This window comes from Protopterus annectens, chromosome 2.part0 (genome assembly GCF_019279795.1).
Source record: "Protopterus annectens isolate FY-2018-M chromosome 2.part0, PAN1.0, whole genome shotgun sequence".
Classification (NCBI taxonomy): Eukaryota; Metazoa; Chordata; order Ceratodontiformes; family Protopteridae; genus Protopterus; species Protopterus annectens.
Genome location: NC_056728.1, coordinates 1,140,240,362 through 1,140,268,208, shown reverse-complemented (window position 1 = coordinate 1,140,268,208; position 27,847 = coordinate 1,140,240,362). Strand labels below are relative to the sequence as shown.

The window sequence follows — 27,847 nt, the reverse complement described above, 5'->3', positions numbered from 1 at the left end:
AATGTATATCACACAGTACTGACGGATTATTATACGTTCAAACATACATAACCTGTGTGTGGTGATGCATATGACACAGTCAACACTCATCTGCTAACATGTGTAGTTAGCTGCTGAATAATATAGTGATCAATATACAGTTGAGTATATGAATTTCATCATGCCATTAGAATTGGCATACTGGCCATCAGAGAGTGTATCTTGAAAAGAGCACGGCTGTTTTCAATGCACAGTGCAGTACATGTAATATTCTATGTTTGTGCGAATTTTAATTTTGCATTCTTTTGTTATATAGCTGACTTCGGAAAACCATCTGTCCCATGTATTAATGTCCATTACATGTTAATCACATATGTCATGTTTGTCAGCAACTGTTTACCACACCTGGCCGATGCCTAATCTTCTTCAACCATTTGCCTTTCGTTCAGGTGCTCTGCTGTCAGCATGATTGTATCTTTGCTGTTTCAACATCATCAGTTACAATACACTTACATTGATGTATAATGTACTATTCCTCTACGGTTTGTATAACTGGTAGGTACACCATGTCAACTCTGTCCAACAATGGCGGCACAACCAACGGGAACCAAAAGTCAGTAACACTCTCTGCTCAGAAACGGCTGAAGAAAGCACTGGATGCTAAACGTGGACGCACACGGATTGCCATTGGTAGTGAATTTGATCGCTGGATGGCTGTCAAGCATCATCTACAAGTAAAATCGCATCAGGAAGTGGCACATTTCCTGCTTAACTTGTAAGTCTGTTTGTATGCTTAACCATCTGCATTTATCTTATTATATGCATCATAGTGTTGTGTTGTTACAATACTCCTTAGTGTGTTTGTATTCATAGTTATCACACACATTTGTTCACAGGACAGTCAGTGATTATAATAGGGCTGTAATGTGTGTTACAACCATAAACTAACAAAAGGCATGCTGTATGAGCTGTCTAGTCAACATCCCCTTAGTGTGTGTAACCACGTAATGTATTGTGTTTGTGTAGCGTGATACATTGATGAGTACAGTTTGGCTTTTAAATGGAATCTTGCTAGTTATCTACACAGCTCCAACATGGGTGTATCAATTGGACCTCTAGCTGAAATATACATAGAGTGCCTACTCAGAGGCACAAACTATGCGGCAGCAGATGCACTGGCTTTCTTGTCCGGTAGAATCTGTACACTGTGCCCTACTGTGCCCTACTGTGGCCTAAGAGTACTATTAAAAAACTAACATTTAATCTCAATTAGATAGAAGTGATATGAAGTGCAGTCAGACAATGTAATAATACAAGTGTATGCACCTGATTGCAGGTACGACAATCAAAGTAACCAGTCATGCATGGATGCAGTGCCGTCAGCATTGCCCCAACTTCAGTCCACTCCAATGTCCATCAGAGCAAATACATCTAGTACTCTCTCAGCTCCAAGCCTATTTTCGGGGAGTTTCAGGTAAAATTGCACCACCAACCGTGACAAGTCCAGTACTTTGCACAGTTATCATATCTCACATGTGTGAATGGAACACACTCTGCTTGATTCTAAATGTACATGCTGATTCTTACAATCTTTTTGTTTTCCAGACACATGAGACAAGATGATGATGACTGCATGTCAGATGTTTTCCCTCTGGAAGACATTAGAGGCAACAATCACGTGCTACATCACGACTTGTCATACATACGATCGGGCACCCCGCCACAAGGAAGCACAACAGAAAGGTAATTCAAACTTTCTACATTGTGAATGGTGGATTGTCATTGCATTGTAAACATTTATACCATTATTTATGTTCACCTATTCCAGCATGCAAGAATTCACCATTTGTCGACGACCTATGCAGCAAAAGAGCAAACCGGCATGTATCAGATCATCCTCCGTTGACCATTCTCTCAACAGGTTTTAGCTTTAATGAGTGTGCCTCATTTACAGATGCATCACTCTTGCTTTGCATATACCTAATTCTGTTGTTTTTGGTCTCTCCCCTTCTGTTATCTTGCTTTTATGCACTGTGTGCTGGCATCAATTCTGAGCAGCTCTGCAGGCCTTTGTGAGGAGCCAGAACACAGAATGCAAGACAGTGAGTTTCAGACTGTTTTGCACAACACAGCAAAACAGTCATTAGAAGCAGACAGGTCAACCGCTGCGGATACATTAACAAGAAATGAGGAACTTAGTGCAGAATCACTTTCCACGGAATCTGTTGTACTGGTGTACAAGAATAAACTCATACAACTGGCACAGAAATGCATGATACAACATTGTGATATATGTAGAGAAGGTGTGTCAGTAACAAACACAGTCAAAGGATCATGCATCAAGCTATCATGGGTAGGTATTATCGGGCTACCATACAAGCCATACTCATTTGTAATAATACTTGGCATGCATAGTTGTTAACAACACTGTCTTTCTTGTAGGTGTGTTGCAATGGTCATATTGCTTACCAGTGGTCAAGTCAACATACAGTTAGGAAGGGTTTACATCTTGGTGATGTTATGATAGCAGCGGCAATCTTCCTGACTGGAAACAACTATGCTAAGATAGCATTGCTAGCAAAGTGTCTTGGCTTAGCATTTATCCACCAAGCCAGTTATTACCGGTTACAGCGAAGATACATAGTCCCAGTCGTTACTGACTACTGGAATGAGATGGTGAGGAATATGTTGTCCACTCGTAAACACATTAATGTGACAATCCTGGGTTAGTCCTTACATTTATTATTAAGGTAAAGTTTATGCAAACCATTGCCATTATCCATGTCTGTTTGGGACTTAAACCAGCTCTGGTTTATATTTGTAGGTGATGGTCGTATGGATAGTCCCGGACACTCTGCACAGTATTGCACTTACACATGCATGGATGAGCAAACCAAAGAGATTTTGCTCATACAAGTGGTTGACAAAAGAGAAACAGAACTGAGTTCTCCACGAATGGAGAAATTGGCCTTTGAGAGGTGCATAAAAACTCTTCAAGATTCACAACTCAAGATAGATGAGCTGGTGACTGATGCACATCCACAAATTGCTAAACTAATGAGTAAGTCTTGTCTGTCTGCACTGTCATACTTGCATTCAACCTTGCGGGCTTAAGGTCTGATGATATGTTTTCCTTTTACAGGGACTAGGTATGCATCAATCAAGCACTCCTTCGATATGTGGCATGGGGCCAAAAATCTTGCTAAACGAATTAACAAGGTAACACTAGAGAAAATTTCCTCCTGTACTCTTATTACATTCACGTTTTCCAGAATGACTAACAATGTTTTTGGTTACTAGGTCATGACAGTAAAGAATGCAGTACTTGTGAATTGTTCAGATTCTTTTAGAAATACTTTCGATTTCTTCATCACCATGGTATGACCAGACAGACAGTAGTTACTCTACTGCATTTTTGTGACATTCATGGGAACATGTCTTCTTTTAGTGTCCCATTATGTACAGCACTATATACATTAATGTCTTCTGAAAATGCAAGCATAGTATTCCAAAACCACACTTTACTAAAATAGTAACTGCACTAACTTCCATTACTCAGTTTGTAAGCAAAACATCACATTTGTGACTACACCGTAGGGTGTATTTGGCTATACTACCACACAGAGTATTAATTGTCTGCATTTATGTTTTAGTTGAACAAAAAACATTCCTGACATAGGCAACTCCTGGAAATTGATACCCTATTTTTAGCTCTGTGGAGGTTACATATCATGACAAGTATATCCAATACTGTAACCATTTCTATTGTGTCATCATTACCTGCTGTGGTGCAAAGCCACTACAAGGTAGAGACTATAGCCACTGTGCTCCCCATCGATTGGATGTCATGAAGTAACACTAAAGGGTGGAGTATTCAAAAATGAACCATGCGTTTCGTCCCTTCTGTCCAAGCATACCGATTAAGTTTTTCAGAATATTTGTATTCCTACACTGTCGTACTAGTTTTAATCATGAACATGTCTTGCTTGCATTTCAACTGTCATCCACTGTCAATTAGCATTGTGCTAAGAGAAGTGTCGATTTATACAGGTTGCTTAACCTTCCTATTGAAAAGTGTCTACTGCATTATCGATCTAAACTAGATTTTTTGCAAATGTACTGAATAGCAATACAGTGATAACAAAGGTCTATGCAGTAACCTGTACTACATTTTATACATTCGTCACACTATTCTGAAATCCAGTGCTAGGAATAATACACTTAGCATCACGTTGTGTAATGGTTAATACGATCATAACTGTCAAGTGGAAATGCATCAGTTTACTGAAATACACATTTACCTTATTGTCTATCGCTTTGTTTTTTTGTATTACACAACAGGCTGGACTGCAGCGTGGCTGCAGAATTCTGTGTCAGTGGACCAGGCAAATTGTCAATCACTTCTGGTATTGCTGTCAGCACTCCGAGAGTACAGAAGAATTCATGGTATGTAAATGCATCGCATTAATCGTACAGTTAATTTATATGAAGCAGTCGAAGTTGTAACATGAATTTTATTTCTCTTATCTATTTTTTACCCATAGATCCATTGGGGTGGTATTTTATACCATGTGGTAAACCAGCATGAGTGGGGTAGTGGGATACATGATAATTACGAACCGGTTGGACAATGTCAGCATGAGTCTCTTGGGGTGGAGCATGCGCCGCCATGGCTAGAGCCTGACAGCCCGGCACATGAAAAGTTAAGGCAGATTGTTCTAGACCCCAGATTTGTGGAGAAAACAAGACATTACGTCAGCTACAGGTAAAGTACTTGTACTTTGTGGTTCCCTTTATCAACATTGATGTGCATGTGGACATGAATACTCTGACTTGTGATTTTTCTTATCTCACTGTGTAGAACTACAGCAGAATTAGAACAGTTCCACCAGGTCATATTAAAGTATGCTTCAAAACGGCAATCCTACACTTTCCCTGCATTTCGGGCTCGGAATTTTCTTGCTGCGATAGACCACAACAGCCACAGAGGTCGTCCATATGCGCGTAACAAGCAAGGCAGATATGTGTAAGAAAATTCAATTATTCACATATCGGTTCAACAGGCAAAGCAATCTATAGTTTCATTACTTCTAATTGTGTTATCAACTGTAGACCTCAGTTATGGGATCTGACATGCATGGGTATAAGGATGAAATGCACACAAGTAGGAAACTCAGTCAATTTTGAACTCATTTCATATTTTAGACTTTTCAGCTAACAACGGATATAATTCATATTCAGTTGCAGCAGTCTGTATTGCAACTGCACATACCTGTAAACACATGGACATATAAAAACACATGTGTTACATGTACGAACAATGTTAGCGTAATGCAAACAGATACATCAAGTTAGTGACTCATGCAGTAGCACCACCACCATTGATCGCAGTATGTCCAATATCCTGTGAATGACGGTAATACTCACATTTGGTCATTTTAGCTGAAGTCAGATATGTCTAGTCAAGCAGCTTTTGGTGGACCTACATGATTGGCTGCAAAACTGTACTCAGTGTCAGTAATTATGACAACCATGGCTTACACATTGTATTTTTTCAGCTGTACACATGCTATGCAAAGCATTAAACTCTAAATAAAGGCTGTTACTTGACTTTCATTGTATCATGAAGTGTTATCCACTTTATATTTAGGTACCGTAGAAAATTTAACAAGAAAAGCGGACGTTGGACAGTGGTGCGCATGAAACAAAGTAAAGATTACAATTACCTCATACCAATAAAGGAAAAAATTTTGCAACGTAGACTGGCAGACCACACTAAACTTCACGAACGAGCCACACTGTCTTATGATGATCCACGCAACATACAGCCCACAATTGCCCCTTATCAACCACCAGACACAAGACAGTTGGTCGAGGAACACTTATCAAGATTTCAGCAGCATTCAGACAATTTGTAGTAGACTTTGGCTTCATTTGACATGGAAAGATAACAGACATCAAACTTCGTAGTTATGCGTCAAAAGGATAGAGCAGTCATGGAATTGTCATCATTCTGAAGTTACGTAATTGCTTCTTGTTGCAAATATTGATATTGCCTTGCAATGACTACAATTGTTATTGAATGTCTCGTTGGTCTAATAGTTTCTGATCCACAGTTGTTCAGTGCTACTTTTTATGTCTGTCTTTATAACCTTTGTATTTTTGTCTTTTTTTTACAGAAGACTACAGCTCCGTGAACTATGCCCCAATCAGTCAAACTATGTTGGCAGTTTCCCCGTATTCACACAAATGGCCCTTAATTTCAATATCACTATCCACGTTGGCCTATTGCGTTGCAGTTGAGAATAATTGTTATAACTTTCTAGTAAAGTGAAAAAACATTTAGTGTGCATTTCTAATCTGTGTCAGTGCAAATAAGTTTTTGAGCATCTCTACTGTGTGGTTAATTAATAGTCTGTACTATGTGTTCTCCACCTTTCAGAATGACAATATTCACATCTTTTAGTGTCCCACTAAAGGTATTTTAAATGAAGTATTTCACAGAAATTGTGCACTAATCCCTTGTGTATTGCAGGTTGAGACACGACGAGTGTTGTGTTGAATCAAGTAAACCTTAAAAAGTGCTAAGTGTGGTAATGCACTGTGTGGTACAACGGTAATATTACTGCAACAGCTGTCTTTTATTTTTGTTATTATACATCATAAAACAGAGATCCACAACGTACATTAAGGGAGCATAAAGTAGTGTAGGCTGTTGGGAATTGTGCAGTTATTAGTAGCATATTACAGGAGTCTATGACTTCCCATTGGTATATTGTGCAGTCGTGTACACATAATCAGATTGGTTTAAGGCTATGGAGAAGTGTTGTGAAATGAACTGTGAGGAGGTTGGCGTATATATCAATACTGTAGTTCATGCTTAGTATTCCTTTATGGAAAAAGATCTGTACTCAAAGAAGGATTGATGTACTGCATGCCGGACACAATTATTAATGTAATGCTGTTAACAAATTACCTCTGCCTGGCAATAGAGATTATCCAAGCATACTACGTGTCTATTTGCATATGAAATTAATCCAGTAGTAGTACACTGCAGCCTTCTCAGACCCTAATTGCCTTCAACTAATACAGATTGTTTGTTTACTGATTTCCACTTGTACTACTTTTTCAGGTTATACGTACCATGGAAAACAATAACAAGAGTGGCATTAATCGTGTACAGACACCAGGTGCTTTCAGGACTACAAAGGGACAAACACAACCTACAATGTCAGGGAGGCAGAGGCGAGAGTCACAGCAAAATAGGAGAGTCAGTTCTCTTGGACCAAGGCCTGCATCCACCGGACAGAATGCGCAAGAACAACATGGTCTTACTTTACAGGTAGTGCATCGAACTAGTGAGAAGCTGACACACAAGTTATGCAATGAGTCATAGAATTAGCTGTATGTAGCCATACTATGGGGCAAGTAAGTCTTCTGTTCATTATAACTGTTATCATATGATGGTTGAGGTGCTGCATACATTGCATTGTACGTAAGTTGCTGTGGGTGTGTTGTGTGGTTGTGCATGGGCGTGCCTTGCTTTTCTGAGTTTCTTCTATGGGTGTAATCAGCAGTCATTGCATTTTTACTCCAGAGATAGAGGATATCTTAACGACAGTGAGGGCATGGTTATGGAGAGTGATGCAATATTAAATTTCTTAGCACACATGGTGATACTATTTCAAAATGTATATACTACACTTATGATAAAAAAAAAAAAACCCAGAGGACAGTGTCAGATATTACAATGATGCCTGTTATTTATGATGTACTGACATCTTTGCTACAGCTGCTCGTCTCTTGCCTTAGTCAAGTGTGATGCATCTGTTGTAGTCCACACTTTGTCTTGAGTACCTCCAGCTAGTTAATTTTGGTACTTTCAAGGAATCCTGAGGAACAAAATGAACAATCTTGGCAAAGGCAATCATTCGAAGTTTGACAAAGCATAGGAGTGTTAGATCGTGTAAGGATTACTTAGTCAGCTAACTGCAGTGCCGTTTGAGCGTATTGGTGACTGTACCATGTCAGTACAATACTAGAGGTACTGGCGTAAATTACATTGGGGCAACAAACAGGCGATTTGCCTACAAGGGGGCATCATGGTAGTATGTGTAGACAGCCTCTGAAGGTAGTAGATGTAAGCGACATCAAAGTGCACCTTGGAAATCAATGCATGGATGAGGGTACTTGGATTATATCTATTGACAACCACAGTAACAGTTCGAGAGCAATACGTAATATTGTATAATAAGCTTTGGCAGTAATCAGATAATGATCAGTGTGAAGTGTTTTGGCCATAGTTGCATGCACAGGTTTAATTAGTACATTGCTTTTTGAATAAGATGCTTATTCTGGTTCACTTACAGGCAAAAATTAACAGGCTTTCCCAGGAACGCATGCGTCAGCTGTTCACTGTTATTGCAGAACGTAATCCTGAACTAGTACAAGACATTCTGGATGAGGATGAGTCCATTAACATCCCACATGATGATCAACGTAATGCCGAACTACCTCCCCCATGGTGCCTGTGCCATTGCTGTAGGAGTATGCCGACTTCTAGAGAGAGAGTCTGTTGTGGCAATGGGCCCACAAACTGTTTGTCATTAATTCCGGTAAGTACGTGGTGATTACAACAGTATGTGGTTGATTGGCCATGAGCATTTACAGTTAATTTGATTGTATGTAGTGCAGACCTTGTCACAGGAGTTACTTTGTAGCATTACATGCCAGCTAATTTGCCATTCTCTGATCAGGTGTGCTTTTTATGTCTAGTACTAACTTACAAATGCACTTGCTAGCCTTCATTTCTTTCAAGTTGTAGGTGTTAGCCTCAGAAATGCATTGTTTCTGAAATTTTCCTTATATATATCTTAACGTGCCTTTGCATATCTGACTATAGCTCCTGATCAGATAATTGGTTGTACTTCAATACTTCTAAAAAGATTGCAAAAGACACTTGAAAAATGTGGCAGTTAAATCGATGCACACATCACCAGTTGTTACAAATGGAAAGATGTGATACTGACAGTGCTGATGAACATATGGACAGAGTTAGGTTACCTCAACTCATGTTGATGCAAGATTAATGCATATAACTATCTTGCTTTGATGCATGGTACGAGTGCAATAACTTACATCTGTACGTTACCCCTGCAGCTTTGAATTTATGTATTTGCATGTTAACCATTCATGATGGATAGTGTCTGACGTACAATGTAACTGGGTAGAATATATATGTGGAATGTTATGTGATAACATACATGTAAAACACTGTTGCATCAGTTCTTAAAATGGAACTCATAGCTGTGTGTTGATGCCTGAATGTACTGTATCTAAACAGAAAAACAGTTAGGATGTGCAGTGCATGTATCTGTAGCAGTCAGCTGTAACAAAGAAGGTCACATGCATTTTCAGGGGGACATTCGCATCAGACTTCCGACCTGTTTTGAAGAACAGAAGCAGTGTAGTATCTTAGTTTTTGTGACACCAAATATAACGTAACATTATAACAATACAGCCTGAGTGCATTTGAATGGCCACCGATTGTCTTACTACCTCAGTTGTGTAACATGTTCATGTAGTCTTGGTATATGTGTGAAAATTGGCCTAGTCCCGAGCCGTAAATGAATTATTATATTTGTCTCTCTCTAGGAAATGAGTGAAATTGTAATACATCAAGGTGTACTACGTGTTGCGGATACTTACAGGCGGTCAATTTTCGGAATACCTGCGGAAACTGATGAAAACCGGCGATACAGACATGCTTCATATCGGCAATTTACGGTCTGGCGTTACGGACGACTGGGAAGCAGAGTTCGTAGAGTAATTCCAAGTTGCTGTGTGTGGCGAATTCGTGACCGTTATCCCGATGCATTAGGACATTATACTGGTTTTCTACCACATCGGAGGGGGGGGTTTGACTGTTAATATAATTTCTAGTGTCATTTAGTACTACCATAGCAAACCAGCTGGTCTGCAGTGTGATTTTTGTTTACCAATAAAATCTGAATTATTCTTAAAATTTATTTGTATGTGTTTTTGTCCATGACACAATGACCTGTGTCATGAAACAGTGTTTCACACTGACATTTATAGCTGGTGGTGTCATACACACATGACAGTAATGCATACCCCAAGGTATTTCAGTGCTGTGGCCTTTCACAACTTGGCAATTAAGCATGTAGTGGTACTGTATAGTATGAGTCATTGCAGAAGGTGTCATTAAGGTGAACCCAAGTCAAAGTGAAAATAAGCAACACAAGACAGTTTGTTTCCATTAAGTGCAGTGAGGACAATAGAAATTACAAATGACATTTGGTCCTGATAAACAAGTATCATTCAACAGCCCTCGCTGATACAGCATATGTAAAGAAGATTGAGCGGTAATCCGTGGTGAGTCAGATTCTGGTTTAAGGCAGATTGTCAGTGGTTACCGCGAGACAGAAACCTCAGGCCTCAACTTAAAATTTACTGCTAGGTAGATATTTCTACAGGGTCATGTGACAACTGTGTTCATTAGTTGCACAACCATGACAAACAACAACCGAATCTAAGGAGTTTCAGGGAGTGCTAAGGAGCTGAAGACCTTGAGTGGCATGCTTCCCACCTTCATTGCTACAGTTACACAGATGTATTACTCGTTATACATCTGTATTCCATTGTACCAGCAGCACACATCATATGCAGTCGGCTATGTACAGTGGGCCCAAATGTGATCAGTTGTATGTGGTAGCTCGTGAGTTCACAGTAGTACAGTTACAGACAAGGCTAATCATCATGGTGGGCAATACATGATTGAAATATAACAAAAGCAATTGGCTTGTAACATAGAACATTGGAATTACCACATGTGGGCAGTATGGCCTGGCAGTATTACCACATGTGGGCAGTATGGCCTGGCAGTAAAAAATAATACATTCTTTAACATGAATTAGCACGCATTTCAATAGCAACCCCTTATAATGGCTGCTGTTGTCACCTGATGTCTGCTTTACACACTAAACTTGTGAGGACTACCATAGAGTTCATCAGTATGCTGCTGAAAATAACACTTGGCTAAACCGTCACCATAATTACCAGCATTACTGAGTACAGATGGCCTTGGTTTATGTGCTTGGCCATGCAGTCTCTGACAAGTGCAATTGGTGAAGTAACTATACATGCTGACATTACACTGGGCTTTGTGCCCGATGAATGTCTGGGCGTCCTCACATTGGTGGGCTGAATGCATAACATTGTAATGATTTAAACTTTATTTCTTTTATTTATTTTACATTTGTTAACTGGGCTACTCCAATAGCAGGATTCACGAAGGCTTACACGGAGTTTAAGAGTAGTGTAAGCCTCCGTGTAAGCCTCCTGATTCAGGAACAGCCCAAACCTCTGTGTAAGAGACAGCTATAACGTTTCTTACACGGACTGGGCGTTGAAATGCTCAATACCTCATTTGCAGCCCAAAGATATGCAAATGAGGTATTCGAGTGATCCAGGAAGCGCAAAGCAGTCCGTGTAATGGACGTGTTAGCTGCAGAAATTTACTCAGCTGACAACTGAGTACATTTGTGCAACATTGACAACGGAGCTATGTCAGCTACAAATAAAGGGTGCATATGTTTCATCTAGCATGCCAATGGCCAAATATGTGGACATTGGCATTAAAAAGTGTTGCAAAATTATTTAAAAGAACTTTCTTTTTTTCGTGGGATTTTCATGTTTAACTGCAGCGCATACCCGTGCAAATGGGGTGCGCTGCCTAAAAGTGAAAACAGAAGCTTATAAGCCCACAATGGTGGGTTTTATGTATTGCATGGAATTACAATGCAGGGACTTGCCGAGCAAAAACAATATGGCCTCTGTGTAGTGGTTGCCAAGTAGGGCAAGCTCCGTGTAAGAGATGTAACTAAGCATTACTAGGCAATCCTATGTAAATGAGGGTTACAATACTGAATCACACTGCCACATAGGTAATGAGCACTTTCCGAGTAGTGTAAGAGTTACAGAAGGGGGAGGAACAGAGTAAGAGGTAGGTGACATCACGGGGGGGGACGATAGAAATAAATGTATCACATTGGAAGGCAGTGTAACGTGACCTATGACAGACAGACATCAGTGAGAGAGGTGTGTCCCAACATAACGCTAGGAAAGTAAAGAAATACAGGGTGCACACTCTCCCTACACTCAAACTTTCTTGATATACGTGCATGTGCGCGTGTAAGGCAGGTTCAACATGTGAGAGCATGTTGCAAACCATCTACAATGGTTTGCGCGGGCGTGCACGTGTGTAAGGCTGTGTGCGCGCGTTTTACCATGAATCAGCCAAGTTCACACCGTGTAAGCATGTGTGCGCGCGTTTAAGTAACTGTGAGCGTGCTTAAGCTTTTGTGCACATTGCTCCCCCTGAGGAAACAGACAGGAAAAAGGAAACAAGCAGAATACAGGGAAGCTGCCAGAGGATACTGCTGCAGTTAATTGGTGCGAACAATTGGAAGCAGGGAATTACACAGGCAGACTAGAAGCCCAACCCAGCACTTAAAACACTTCAAACAGCAATGCAGGGTGTTTCTATCAAGAGATACTGCAAGAAAGGAGTAAGCTATCAGAATTGAAAACTGAAAAAAGCTAAACTCAGAGCAGAAATGCTAGGGGCTGCCATAGCTGTTATAATCAGGCATAGGTGAATTGCTGAGGGTGGTGACAATGCAGATGCTGACAGACAACCCAGAATGAGGAGAAGAACAGTATACAGGCCCAGGGTCACCTACCATGGGTTACATGAGCTGGAGATAGTAGAGCGCTACAGAGTGGACAGAGACCTTCTGCAGCAAATTGTTGAGCTGTGCAGGCCACGTCTCACACACAGAACCAACAGAGGAGAACCCATCCCAGTGGAAACCAAGGTATGTGTTGGCCTAAGAATACTAGCAACAGGTACCTTCCACAGACCAACTGGTGATATGATGGGGATATCACAGGCATCAGCCTCCAGGGTACTGCACCAGTTCCTGGATGCCATGTCAGCACATGTCGGTGATCATGTATATTTCCCCAAGCCCCGTGAGGTATTGGCCAGCAATATGCGTCTCCTCCAGCTAATAGCGGGATACCCTGAGGTACTGGGTTCAATATACTGCACGCACATACGCTTCGAAGCACCAGCCGGTGAGCGAGGTAGAGCCTATATCAACCGCAAGGGATTACCCTCCAACTGCCAGGTCGTGTGTGATGCCCAGGGCATAATAATGAATGTGTGTGCTGGCTGCCCTGGGAGCTACCACGATTCCCACATCTGGCATCTGACGCAGCTGTACCAATCATTTGCCTGTGGGTGTTTCCACACGGACACCTACTGGGGGGTGCAGGTTATGCACTTGAGCCGTGGCTGATGACACCCATCAGAAATGCACACACACCTGAACAGGAACGCCATAATGAGGCACACGCACAAACACGTAATGTCATAGAGTGTGTGTTTGTGCTGCTCCAGTCATGGTTACAGTGTCTGGACACATCTGGTGGAGCCTTGCAGTACACACCAACTACATGTACCCAAATGATCAGGATATCTGCTATGATACATTATATGATCCTGTGGAAACAGCTGCAGCAGGACCAGCATAGGGCTGGGCCAAACATACCACCACCATTGCCAAGGCCACCACAGGCAGAGGGTGACTCTGAGGAGGACCAACCTGACCTTGCCCCAGTAGTCAGAAGGAGGTGTTCCCAGTATGCCCTGGCCTTGGCAAAGAGGCAACGCATAGCACATACACTGGCTAAGTAGGAACACTGGGACTGATACCCGCTCTGACTCACTCATATAGTAACAGTGATGCCTAACATGACACAACCTGCTTCCAAACATGTACAGGTAGTGTAGTATGTGCATCCAACAGAGGCAGCCCTGCAGCACCACCTGAGGCATGAATGCCATGTGGTAAGTAATGTAACACCATGTACCATATGCACACCTGAGGACCCTGACTAACATCCACCCTCACCAATCATGACCACAAGAACACAAACCCACCTCCATAGGTACCACAAGGGATAGGAACCTAGATGTAATGCTACCCAATGCCAGAAGTATAAACAGCAAGATGCGTGCAGTGTAAATGCACACAGTATACAGAATGTAGATATCAGTGCTGTTATAGAAAACTGGGTCAAAGCCCACATCAGCACCCAAACAATACCAAGTCACACCTCATACAGTGATGTACAGCTGCAAAACATGGAAGAAGTTACAAAACAAGGGTGACTAGCAATGAATGTCATGGATAACCACACCTCCATGTTGGTACCACAACAAGAAGCAGCATGGATTAGCCATGGTCAAATACCAATTGGTAAAACTGCCTACCACTATATAGCTTGCTGCAGACCACTGTCCTAATAGCAGGAACTGCACCGGGCCTATGTTGACATACATGAAGATATCAGGCCCCCCCAAACCACATTATATTGCTTGCCTGAAAATACCTACACATATACCATAGTGTCCGAGTGTCATAGTTTGCTACTAGGCTATCTGCCCTAGTGCATTTATAAGCCTAGCCATAGTGATGTTGCTATTGCCACCCCTTATAGTGGTAATAAGTGTACAGAATAGATTCTGAATATTGTGCCTCTGACAGTGACACATTATGACCCCTTCACTTAATTGAATTAATTGACTGTGCCTCTGTCTAGTAGTGACACAGGGAGGACCCCTGTGGTAAACCTACGATCTCACATCCACTTCTCCAGACTACTCTTGAAGAGAGTCAGTGAGGTACTCTGTCTAACATGAACTGGGATTCTGTGCTAGAGTGTGAGAAGCCTCTGAGTTATGAATCTGTACCTCCAGCATGTCCTATACATGTATGTGCTGAGGTTCAAATCTTTAGCTCTCATGTTTCTGGTGTATTTGGATTGCTTGCAGTGGAGCATGTCCACCAAATCCTGATTGGACATGGTCTTGTATGTCAGGCATAGGTCACCTGTAATTAGGCGGTATGCTACTGAATAAAGCTGGATTTCCTTTAGTCTGGAAGCATATGACATGTGTTGTAGACCCGCGATCATCTTGGTAAGGTACGTTTGGGGTCCCTCCAGCTGTTGCAAGTGCTGGGTGAGGTACATACCAAATGGAGCTTTGTAATCAATCATGGGCCTGATAAGGGCGAAGTATAGGGGTACAATGACCTCCTTTGATCTGGATAGAAAACCCTTCATGATAAGGTGGGCAAGTTAGAAAGTCTTTCTAACCACCTTGGCAACATGGGTGTCAAACGAGAGGTCACTATCTGCATGGGTCCCCAGGTGTCTGATTTGTTTGCTGTGCTCAGTGGGTTGCTGTCTATGTATTGATTTGTGGGTACTTTGTTCCTCCCAAAGGGGATGAATACACATCAGTTGGATTCATTTTCAGGCCATGATTGTGGCACCAGCTCTCTGTTTTTGAGAGGGCATTCTGTAGGATGTGTGTGCACCGGCTGATGTATTCACTATGGTGCCTAAGTTGCAGTCATCTGCAAACTTTGTCAGGCACAACCCTCCTATGTTTGCTTCCACATCTGAAAAGTAAATGCCAAATAAGAGGGGGTCCCTGGACAGTTCCTTGTGGGACACCACTTGTGACTGGCTTAGAATCTGACAAGGCACCTGCAATGTTGACTTTATGAGTTCTGTTTCTTAGCCATTTTGCAACCTGTCCTGTGACGTATGGTGGTATATTTCAGCTGTTGAGCTTGTCTATGATGCCTGAGTGGGGTATTGTGTCAAAGGTCTTAGCCAAGTGCAGGTAGGCTGTGTGGACTGCTTAGCCATCATCAGTGGCCCTACTGACAGTTTCAAAATAGTCAACAATATGCAAAAGGCAGGATCTGCCCTGTACAAAGCTGAACTGGGTGGGATCAAGGGTCTGTAGGTCACCAATGTCTCTGTTTAACAGCTCCATAATGACACTTTCCATAGCTTTGCAGACAAGTCTGGTTAAACTTGTGTGGAGGTAGTTCCCAGGCTCTGTGGAGGCATCTCCTTTGTGGAGTGGGACCACTGTTGCTGTACGCCAGTGTTCAGGTACATATCCTGTAGCAAGGCTAAGGTTAAATACCATTTGTATATACGGGATTTAGCTCCTTTTGGAGTTCACGTAGCACACAACTGGGGATACCATCAGGTCCCATTGATGCTGTGTTCTTGTATTTGCTGAGTGCGGCTCTCACATGGACATCTGAGATGACAGTGAGGTTACATTCATCTGTGATAACTATCTTCTTTTGGGTGTGAGGGAGGGTGAAAATTGCACTCAACCGGTCTGCCAGAATGTTGCCAATATCTGTCAGGTCACTCAAATTTATGTTGTTGTGTACCAACTATGAGCATATCTGAGGGTTCCCACTCAGGTTTCTGACATAACTGAAGAAGGAATTCTGGTTATCTTTATTGTCTTTGGTGATATATGTCTCAAAGTTGACCTTGGATGTCTTTATGAGAGAATGTAGCTTTTTACTACTGCTGATCACAGCTGCCTTCCCCTTAGGACATGTAGCTCTGTCTTGCATTAGTATCCTTCATTTGTTATACAGTTTGTTTATGGATGGTGCCCACCAGACAGGCAACTTTCCCTTGGTGGAGAGGGTCTTGGTTTTATTTGTGATTGCATGGTCCATGCTTTCTTGGAGATGTCCGTAGAAAGCGTCTGTAAAGGAGTCACCATTGTGTGTTGTGGTTTCCACTGTCCCAGTGGGCTTAAAGGATAACATCTCAGTCTGAAGACGTGTGAAGTCAGCTTTTGAGACGTTTGTCACTATACTCTTTGTATTATACTAGCACCGACACATTTGTAGACAATTTCCCAGAATCCATCAAACAAAATGGACATGCAAAATGTAACACTTCCACAAGAGGGGTAAGCATACTGGATGTGATAATCAGAAATATGTGTACTGGATGTCAAGATGAGAAGTGTATCCCTCACTGGTAAGACCAGACCATAGAGTAATCACACTGTAGTTACACCTCCCAACCCCAGTCCATGGCCAGAATACCACATTGAAACACATGTATAAAGCATAGCTTGCACCCCTACAAACCAATGTGGAATTCATGAAAGGCCCTGTGCAAGTCCAGACTATGGGACACACTGCAGAACATGTTATACAGGCATACCATGAACACAGCCAAGAGTGTTTGGAGTCTGCAATCACAAATAACAACAAGACACAATGCCATACACCCAGGCATCTGGCATGCTGGACCACAGCAATTACTAAACCATTGAAGAGAATGAGGAAGCTACCACATGATAGATCAAACATAAAAAGTGAAGTAATCAGTGATCACTAGTATGGCAATAAAATGTGTCCACACATACAATCCACTAAGGCCAGGCAAAACAAGTAGAATCTGTGAATCCAGTGGCAATGTGACACCTGTCCCAAGTACACACACAACAACAACTCACCCCAATAAATACAAATATATGTGATAGGCGCAACCAGGTAGCCAAACCGACGCCTGAGCACCCCAAATCAGTACTGTCAAAACTAGTGAGGAGGACAAGGTAACCACATACACCACAAACCCAGTCCCACATAGACCTACAATGACTGTAAACCAAACACATAAACACAAAAACATTCCCAGAGGCCCTAATTACAAACACACAACACCAACACAAGCCTCCAAAGCAGACACCCAATAAAACAACCTCCAGACATAGCACATGTAACACATAGTACACAAAGCTGGTGTGCCAAACAGTCACAGGACAGAAGGAGAAACAACATGCCTGATACAGTTGTAATAGGTGACTCCATAGTGAGACATGCTGCTGTTCCAGGGATGGCTTGCACCTGTTACCCATGAGTGTCTGGATATTGCCTAAGGCTTTTGCAACCTACAGAGATCCTGTCGTAGGCAAGGCCGAAAAGACTAACCCACCACCATAGAAAACTAAACTGGAAGAAACAGAAGGGTAATGCTGATCAATGCCAGATGTGTAACCCTCAATATGCATGCTCCTGAGGCCCTCCCCAGTACGGAGAACATTGATGTTTGTCCAGTGATAGAAACCTGCTGCAAGCCTCGTGACAGCACACCAGCACTACCAGGTAATACCACATATCATGTGTTATGGCCACAAAACCTGGAACAAAACATAAAAGGAGGTTGAGTTTCCATATTCATTGGGTGGAGAAACCACCAAGAAAAAAATTTTAACCCTTTTAAAAAAGCTTACAGGGTAAAGTACTTTTACTTTGTGGTTCCTTTCTTTTTTTCAAAACCATTGGGTTTTTTTTGTGCATTGGTTGGGAAAAACCATTTTGAATTTTTTACCAAAAAAAAAACTTGGGTAAAAAATAATTTTCCCTACTTCACGGAAAGCAAATTAGCATTCCAAGGTTTTATAATTAAAGTAGGGCTTCAAAGGATGGAAATCCACACTTTCCCTAGAAATTTTGAACTCATTTCATATTTTATACTTTTCAGCTAACAACGGATGTAATTCATATTCAGTTGCAGCAGTCTGTATTTCAACTGCACATACCTGTAAACACATGGACATATAAAAACACATGTGTTACATGTACGACCAATGTTAGCGTAATGCAAACAGATACATCAAGTTAGTGACTTATGCAGTAGCACCACCACCATTGATCGAAATATGTCCAATATCCTGTTAATGAACGGTAATACTCACATTTGGTCGTTTTACCTGAAGTCAGATATATCTAGTCAAGCAGCTTTTGGTGGACCTACATGATTAGCTGCAAAACTTTACTCAGTGTCAGTAATTATGACAACCATGGCTTACACATTGTATTTTTTCAGCTGTACACATGCTATGCTAAGCATTAAACTCTAAATAAAGGCTGTTTCTTGACTTTCATTGTATCATGAAGTGTTATCCACTTTATATTTAGGTACCATAGAAAATTTAACAAGAAAAGCGGACATTGGACAGTGGTGCGCATGAAACAAAGTAAAGATTACAATTACCTCATACCAATAAAGGAAAAAATTTTGCAACGTAGAATGGCAGACCACACTAAACTTCACGAACGAGCCACACTGTCTTATGATGATCCACGCAACATACAGCCCACAATTGCCCCTTATCAACCACCAGACACAAGACAGTTGGTCAAGGAACACTTATCAAGATTTCAGCAGCATTCAGACAATTTGTAGTAGACTTTGGCTTCATTTGACATGGAAAGATAACAGACATCAAACTTCGTAGTTATGCGTCAAAAGGATACAGCAGTCATGGAATTGTCATCATTCTGAAGTTACGTAATTGCTTCTTGTTGCAAATATTGATATTGCCTTGCAATGACTACAATTGTTATTGAATGTCTTGTTGGTCTAATATTTTCTGATCCACAGTTGTTCAGTGCTACTTTTTATGTCTGTCTTTATAACCTTTGTATTTTTGTCTTTTTTTACAGAAGACTACAGCTCCGTGAACTATGCCCCAAACAGTCAAACTATGTTGGCAGTTTCCCCGTATTCACCCAAATGGCCCTTAATTTCACTCACACTATCCACGTTGGCCTATTGCATTGCAGTTGAGAATAATTGTTATAACTTTCTAGTAAAGTGAAAAAACATTTAGTGTGCATTTCTAATCTGTGTCAGTGCAAATAAGTTTTTGAGCATCTCTACTGTGTGGTTAATTAATAGTCTGTACTATGTGTTCTCCACCTTTCAGAATGACAATATTCACATCTTTTAGTGTCCCACTAAAGGTATTTTAAATGAAGCATTTCACACAAATTGTGCACTAATCCCTTGTGTATCGCAGGTTGAGACACGACGAGTGTTGTGTTGAATCAAGTAAACCTTAAAAAGTGCTAGGTCTGATAATGCACTGTGTGGTACAACTGTAATATTACTGCAACAGCTGTCTTTTATTTTTGTTATTATACATCATAAAACAGAGATCCACAAGGTACATTAAGGGAGCATAAAGTAGTGTAGGCTGTTGGGAATTGTGCAGTTATTACTAGCATATTACAGGAGTATATGACTTCCCATTGTTATATTGTGCAGTCTTGTACACATAATCAGATTTGTTTAAGGCTATGAAGCAGTGTTGTGAAATGAACTGTGAGGAGTTTGGCGTATATATCAATACTGTAGTTCATGCTTAGTATTCCTTTTTTATGGAAAAAGATCTGTACTCAAAGAAGGATTGATGTACTGCATGCCGGACACAATTATTAATGTAATGCTGTTAACAAATTACCTCTGCCTGGCAACAGAGATTATCCAAGCATACTACGTGTCTATTTGCATATGAAATTAATCCAGTAGTAGTACACTGCAGCCTTCTCAGACCCGAATTGCCTTCAACTAATACAGCATGTTTGTTTACTGATTTCCACTTGTACTACTTTTTCAGGTTATACGTACCATGGAAAACAATAAGAAGAGTGGCATTAATCGTGTACAGACACCGGGTGCTTTCAGGACTACACAGGGACAAACTCAACCTACAATGTCAGGGAGGCAGAGGCGTGAGTTACAGCAAAATAGGAGAGTCAGTTCTCTTGCACCAAGGCCTGCATCCACCGGACAGAATGCGCAAGAACAACATGGTCTTACTTTACAGGTAGTGCATCGAACTAGTGAGAAGCTGACACACAAGTTATGCAATGAGTCATAGAATTAGCTGTATGTAGCCATACTATGGGGCAAGTAAGTCTTATGTTCATTATAACTGTTATCATATCATGGTTGAGGTGCTGCATACATTGCATTGTACGTCAGTTGCTGTGGGTGTGTTGTGTGGTTGTGCATGGACGTGCCTTGCTTTTCTGAGTTTCTTCCATGGGTGTAATCAGCAGTCATTGCATTTTTACTCCAGAGATAGAGGATATCTTAACGACAGTGAGGGCATGGTTATGGAGAGGGATGCGATATTAAATTTCTTAGCACACAGGGTGATACTATTTCAAAATGAATATACTACACTTATGATTAAAAAAAAAACCCAGAGGACAGTCTCACATATTACAATGATGCCTGTTATTTATGATGTACTGACATCTTTGCTACAGCTGCTCGTCTCTTGCCTTAGGCAAGTGTGATGCATCTGTTGTAGTCCACAATTTGTCTTGAGTACCTTCATCTAGTTAATTTTGGTACTTTCAAGGAATCCTGAGGAACAAAATGAACAATCTTGTCAAAGGCAATCAATGGAAGTTTGACAAAGCATAGGAGTGTGAGATCGTGTAAGGATTACTTAGTCAGCTAACTGCAGTGCCGTTTGAGCGTATTGGTGACTGTACCATGTCAGTACAATACTAGAGGTACTGGCGTAAATTACATTGGGGCAACAAACAGGCGATTTGCCTACAAGGGGGCATCATGGTAGTATGTGTAGACAGCCTCTGAAGGTAGTAGATGTAAGCGACATCAAAGTGCACCTTGGAAATCAATGCATGGATGAGGGTACTTGGATTATATCTACTGACAAACACAGTAACAGTTCGAGTGCAATACGTAATATTGTATAATAAGCTTTGGCAGTAATCAGATAATGATCAGTGTGAAGTGTTTTGGCCATAGTTGCATGCACAAGTTTAATTAGTACATTCCTTTTTGAATAAGATGCTTATTCTGGTGCACTTACAGGCAAAAATTAACAGGCTTTCCCAGGAACGGATGCGTCAGCTGTTCACTGTTATTGCAGAACGTAATCCTCAACTAGTACAGGACATTCTGGATGAGGATGAGTCCATTAACATCCCACATGATGATGAACGTAATGCCAAACTACCTCCCCCATGGTGCCTGTGCCATTGCTGTAGGAGTATGCCAACTTCTAGAGAGAGAGTCTGTTGTGGCAATGGGCCCACAAACTGTTTGTCATTAATTCCGGTAAGTACGTGGTGATTACAACAGTATGTGGTTGATTGGACATGAGCATTTACAGTTAATTTGATTGTATGTAGTGTAGACCTTGTCACAGGAGTTACTTTGTAGCATTACATGCCAGCTAATTTGCCATTCTCTGATCAGGTGTGCTTTTTATGTCTAGTACTAACTTACAAATGCACTTGCTAGCCTTCATTTCTTTCAAGTTGTAGGTGTTAGCCTCAGAAATGCATTGTTTCTGAAATTGTCCTTATATATATCTTAACGTGCCTTTGCATATCTGACTATAGCTCCTGATCAGATAATTGGTTGTACTTCAATACTTCTAAAAAGATTGCAAAAGACACTTGAAAAATGTGGCAGTTAAATCGATGCACACATCACCAGTTGTTACAAATGGAAAGATGTGATACTGACAGTGCTGATGAACATATGGACAGAGTTAGGTTACCTCAACTCATGTTGATGCAAGATTAATGCATATAACTATCTTGCTTTGATGCATGGTACGAGTGCAATAACTTTCATCTGTAAGTTACCCCTGCAGCTTTGAATTTATGTATTTGCATGTTAACCATTCATGATGGATAGTGTCTGATGTACAATGTAACTGGGTAGAATATATATGTGGAATGTTATGTGATAACATACATGTAGAACACTGTCGCATCAGTTCTTAAAATGGAACTCATAGCTGTGTGTCGATGCCTGAATGTACTGTATCTAAACAGAAATACAGTTAGGATGTGCAGTGCATGTATCTGTAGCAGTCGGCTGTAACAAATAAGGTCACATGCATTTTCAGGGGAACATTCGCATCAGACTTCCTACCTGTTTTGAAGAACAGAAGCAGTGTAGTATCTTAGTTGATGTGACACCAAATCCAACGTAACATTATAACAATACAACCTGAGTGCATTTGAATGGCCATCGATTGTCTTACTACCTCAGTTGTGTAACATGTTCATGTAGTCTTGCTATATGCCTAAAAATTGGCCTAGTCCCGAGCCGTAAATGAATTATTATATTTTTCTCTCTCTATGAAATGAGTGAAATTGTAATACATCAAGGTGTACTACGTGTTGCGGATACTTACAGGCGGTCAATTTTCGGAATACCCGTGGAAACTGATGAAAACCGGCGATACAGACATGCTTCATATCGGCAGTTTACGGTCTGGCGTTACGGACGACTGGGAAGCAGAGTTCGTAGAGTAATTCCAAGTTGCTGTGTGTGGCGAATTCGTGACCGTTATCCCGATGCATTAGGACATTATACTGGTTTTCTACCACATCGGAGGGGGGGGGTTTGACTGTTAATATAATTTCTAATTTCTTTTTGTACTACCATAGCAAACAAGCTGGTCTGCAGTGTGATTTTTGTTTACCTATAAAATCTGAATTATTCTTAAAATTTATTTGTATGTGTTTTTGTCCATGACACAATGACCTGTGTCATGAAACAGTGTTTCACACTGACATTTATAGCTGGTGGTGTCATACACACATGACAGTAATGCATACCCCGAGGTATTTCAGTGCTGTGGCCTTTCACAACTTGGCAATTAAGCATGTAGTGGTACTGTATAGTATGAGTCATTGCAGAAGGTGTCATTAAGGTGAACCCAAGTCAAAGTGAAAATAAGCAACACAAGACAGTTTGTTGCCATGAAGTGCAGTGAGGACAATAGAAATTACTTGTTTATCAGGACCAAATGTCATTTGTATCATTCAACAGCCCTCGCTGATACAGCATATGTAAAGAAGATTGAGCGGTAATCCGTGGTGAGTCAGATTCTGGTTTAAGGCAGATTGTCAGTGGTTACTGCGAGACAGAAACCTCAGGCCTCGAATTAAAATTTACTGCTAGGTAGATATTTCTACAGGGTCATGTGACAACTGTGCTCATTAGTTTCACAACCATGACAAACAACAACCGAATCTAAGGAGTTTCAGGGAGTGCTAAGGAGCTCAAGACCTTGAGTGGCATGCTTCCCACCTTCATTGCTACAGTTACACAGATGGATAACTCGTTATACATCTGTATTGCATTGTACCAGCAGCACACATCATATGCAGTCAGCTATGTACAGTGGGCCCAAATGTGATCAGTTGGACGTGGTAGCTCATGAGTTCACAGTAGTACAGTTACAGACAAGGCTAATCATCATGGTGGGCAATACATGATGGAAATATAACAAAAGCAATTAGGTTGTAACATAGAACATTGGAATTACCACATGTGGGCAGTATGGCCTGGCAGTATTACCACATGTGGGCAGTATGGCCTGGCAGTAAAAAAGAATACATTCTTTAACATGAATTAGCACAGTGTCAACACATAAATGTACGCATTTCAATAGCAACCCCTTATAATGGCTGCTGTTGTCACCTGATGTCTGCTTTACACACTCAACTTGTGAGGACTACCAAAGAGTTCATCAGTATGCTGCTGAAAATAAAACTTGTCTATACCGTCACCATAATTACATGCATTACTGAGCACAGATGGCCTTGGTTTATGTGCTTGGCCATGCAGTCTCTGACAAGTGCAATTGGTGAAGTAACTATACATGCTGACATTACACTGGGCTTTGTGCCCGAGGAATGTCTGGGCGTCCTCACATTGGTGGGCTGAATGCATAGCATTGTAATGATTTCAACTTTATTTCTTTTATTTATTTTACATTTGTTAACTGGGCTACTCCAATAGCAGGATTCACGAAGGCTTACACAGAGTTTAAGAGTAGTGTAAGCCTCCGTGTAAGCCTCCTGATCCAGGAACAGCCCAAACCTCTGTGTAAGAGACAGCTATAACGTCTCTTACATGGACTGGGAGTGGAAATGCTCAATACCTCATTTGCAGCCCAAAGATATGCAAATGAGGTATTTGAGTGCTCCAGGAAGCCCAAAGCAGTCCATGTAATGGACGTGTTAGCTACAGAAATGTACTCAGCTGACAACTGAGTACATTTCTGCAAAATTGACAACGGAGCTATGTCAGCTCCAAATAAAGGGTGCATATGTTTCATCTAGCATGCCAATGGCCAAATATGTGGCCATTGGCATTAAAAAGTTTTGCAAAATTATTTAAAATAACTTTCTTTTTTTTCGTGGGATTTTGATGTTTAACTGCAGCGCATACCCGCGCAAACTGCTTTTAGGCACTGCCTAAAAGTGAAAACAGAAGCTTATAAGCCCACAATGGTGGGTTTTATGTATTACATGGAATAACAATGCAGGGACTAGCAGACCAAAAACAATATGGCCTCCGTGTAGTGGTTGCCAAGGGGGGCAAGCTCCGTGTAAGAGATGTAACTAAGCATTACTAGGCAATCCTATGTAAATGAGGGTTACAATACTGAATCACACTGCCACATAGGTAATGAGCACTTTCCGAGTAGTGTAAGAGTTACAGAAGGGGGAGGAACAGAGTAAGAGGTAGGTGACATCACGGGGGGAACGATAGAAATAAATGTATCACATTGGAGGGCAGTGTAACGTGACAGATGACAGCCAGACATCAGTGAGAGAGGTGTGTCCCAACAGAACACTAAGGAAAGTCAAGAAATACAGGGTGCACACTATCCCTACACTCAAACACTCTTGATATACGTGCATGCGTGCATGTAAGGCAGGTTCAACATGTGGGAGCGTGTTGCAAACCGTCTACAATGGTTTGTGCGGGCGTGCACTTGTGTAAGGCTGTGTGCGCGCGATTTACCATGAATCAGCAAAGTTCACACAGTGTAAGGATGTATGCGCGCGTTTAAGTAACTCTGAGCGTGCTTAAGCTGGTGTGCACATTGCTCCCCCTGAGGAAACAGAGAGGAAAAAGGAAACAAGCAGAATACAGGGAAGCTGCCAGAGGATACTGCTGGAGTTAATTGGTGCGAACAATTGGAAGCAGGCAATTACACAGGCAGACTAGAAGCCCAACCCAGCACTTAAAACACTGCAAACAGCAGTGCAGGGTGTTTCTCTCAAGAGATACTGCAACAAAGGAGTAAGCTATCAGAATTGACAACTGAAAAAAGCTAAACTCAGAGCAGAAATGCTAGGGGCTGCCATAGCTGTTATAATCAGGCATGGGCGAATTGCTGAGGGTGGTGACAATGCAGATGCTGACAGACAACCCAGAGTGAGGAGAAGGAGAAGAGTATACAGGCCCAGGGTCACCTACCATGGGTTACATGAGCTGGAGATAGTAGAGCGCTACAGAGTGGACAGAGACCTTCTGCAGCAAATTGTTGAGCTGTGCATGCCACGTCTCACACACAGAACCAACAGAGGGGAACCCATCCCAGTGGAAACCAAGGTATGTGTTGGCCTAAGAATACTAGCAACAGGTTCCTTCCAGAGACCAACTGTTTATATGATGGGGATATCACAGGCATCAGCCTCCAGGGTACTGCACCAGTTCCTGGATGCCATGTCAGCACATGTCAGGGATCATGTATATTTCCCCAATGCCCGTGAGGTATTGGCCAGCAATATGCGTCTCTTCCAGCAAATAGCGGGATAGCGTGAGGTACTGGGTGCAATAGACTGCACGCACATACGCGTCAAAGCACCAGCCGGTGAGCGGGGTAGAGCCTATATCAACCGCAAGGGATTCCCCTCCATCAACTGCCAGGTCGTGTGTGATGCCCAGGGCATAATAATGAGTGTGTGTGCAGGCTGGCCTGGGAGCTACCACGATTCACACATCTGGCATCTGACGCAGCTGTACCAATCATTTGCCAGTGGGGACTTCCCACACGGACACCTACTGGTGGGTGCAGGTTATGCACTTGAGCCGTGGCTGATGACACCCATCAGAAATGCACACACACACCTGAACAGGAACGCCATAATTAGGCACACGCACAAACACGTAATGTCATAGAGTGTGTGTTTGGGCAGCTCCAGTCACGGTTACGGTGTCTGGACACATCTGGTGGAGCCTTGCAGTACACACCAACTACATGTACCCAAATGATCATGATATGTGCTATGATACATAATATGATCCTGTGGAAACAGCTGCAGCAGGACCAGCATAGGGCTGGGCCAAACATACCCCCACCATTGCCAAGGCCACCACAGGCAGAGGGTGACTCTGAGGAGGAACAACCTGACCTTGCCCCAGTAGGCAGAAGGAGGCGTGCCCAGTATGCCCTGGCCTTGGCAAAGAGGCAACGCATAGTACATACACTGGCTAAGTAGGAACACTGTGACTGATACCCGCTCTGACTCACTCATATAGTAACAGTGATGCCTAACATGACACAACCTGCTTCCAAACATGTACAGGCAGTGTAGTATGTGCATCCGACAGAGGCAGCCCTGCAGCACCACCTGAGGCATGAATGCCATGTGTTAAGTAATGTAACACCGTGTACCGTATGCACACCTGAGGACCCTGACTAACATCCACCCTCACCAATCATGAACCACAAAAACACAAACCCACCTCCATAGGTACCACAAGGGATAGGAACCTAGATGTAATGCTACCCAATGCCAGAAGTATAAACAGCAAGATGCGCGCAGTGTAAACGCACACAGTATACAGAATGTAGATATCAGTGCTGTTATAGAAAACTGGGTCAAAGCCCACATCAGCACCCGAACACTACCAAGTCACACCTCATACAGTGATGTACAGCTGCAAAACATGGAAGAAGCTACAAAACAAGGGTGACTAGCAATAAATGTCATGGATAACCACACCCCCATGTTGGTACCACAACAAGAAGCAGCATGGATTAGCCATGGTCAAATACCAATGGCTAAAACTGCCTACCACTATATAGCTTACTGCAGACCACTGTCCTAATAGCAGGAACTGCACCAGGCCTATGTTGGCATACATGAAGATATCAAGCACCCCAAACCACATTATATTGCTTGACTGAAAATACCTACACATACACCATAGTGTCCTAGTGTCATAGTTTGCTACTAGGCTATCTGCCCTAGTGCATTTATAAGCCTAGCCATAGTGATGT

At 41.8% G+C, this 27,847-nt stretch overlaps 3 protein-coding genes across 3 annotated transcripts; all 3 read left to right on the top strand.

The window, feature by feature from the left end:
- The first annotated feature begins 315 nt into the window (after positions 1-315).
- Positions 316-6,259, top strand: LOC122792822. The gene is made up of 12 exons (XM_044060382.1): positions 316-754; positions 1,316-1,453; positions 1,585-1,722; positions 1,808-1,900; positions 2,038-2,332; positions 2,422-2,704; positions 2,804-3,040; positions 3,122-3,198; positions 4,321-4,425; positions 4,524-4,744; positions 4,841-5,005; positions 5,630-6,259. Exons 1-12 carry the CDS (start codon positions 504-506, stop codon positions 5,895-5,897), a joined length of 2,271 nt encoding a protein of 756 aa, XP_043916317.1. The 5' UTR covers positions 316-503; the 3' UTR covers positions 5,898-6,259.
- Positions 6,260-7,145: 886 nt separating this feature from the next.
- LOC122793753 (P2X purinoceptor 7-like) lies at positions 7,146-9,923 on the top strand. The gene is made up of 3 exons (XM_044061953.1): positions 7,146-7,321; positions 8,349-8,594; positions 9,634-9,923. The coding sequence occupies exons 1-3, from the start codon at positions 7,208-7,210 to the stop codon at positions 9,907-9,909; spliced, it is 636 nt and encodes a 211-aa protein (XP_043917888.1). The 5' UTR covers positions 7,146-7,207; the 3' UTR covers positions 9,910-9,923.
- An 8,989-nt stretch (positions 9,924-18,912) lies between these two features.
- Positions 18,913-23,268, top strand: LOC122793378 (P2X purinoceptor 7-like). The gene is made up of 3 exons (XM_044061331.1): positions 18,913-20,587; positions 21,613-21,858; positions 22,898-23,268. The coding sequence occupies exons 1-3, from the start codon at positions 20,390-20,392 to the stop codon at positions 23,165-23,167; spliced, it is 714 nt and encodes a 237-aa protein (XP_043917266.1). The 5' UTR covers positions 18,913-20,389; the 3' UTR covers positions 23,168-23,268.
- The last annotated feature ends 4,579 nt before the right edge of the window (positions 23,269-27,847 follow it).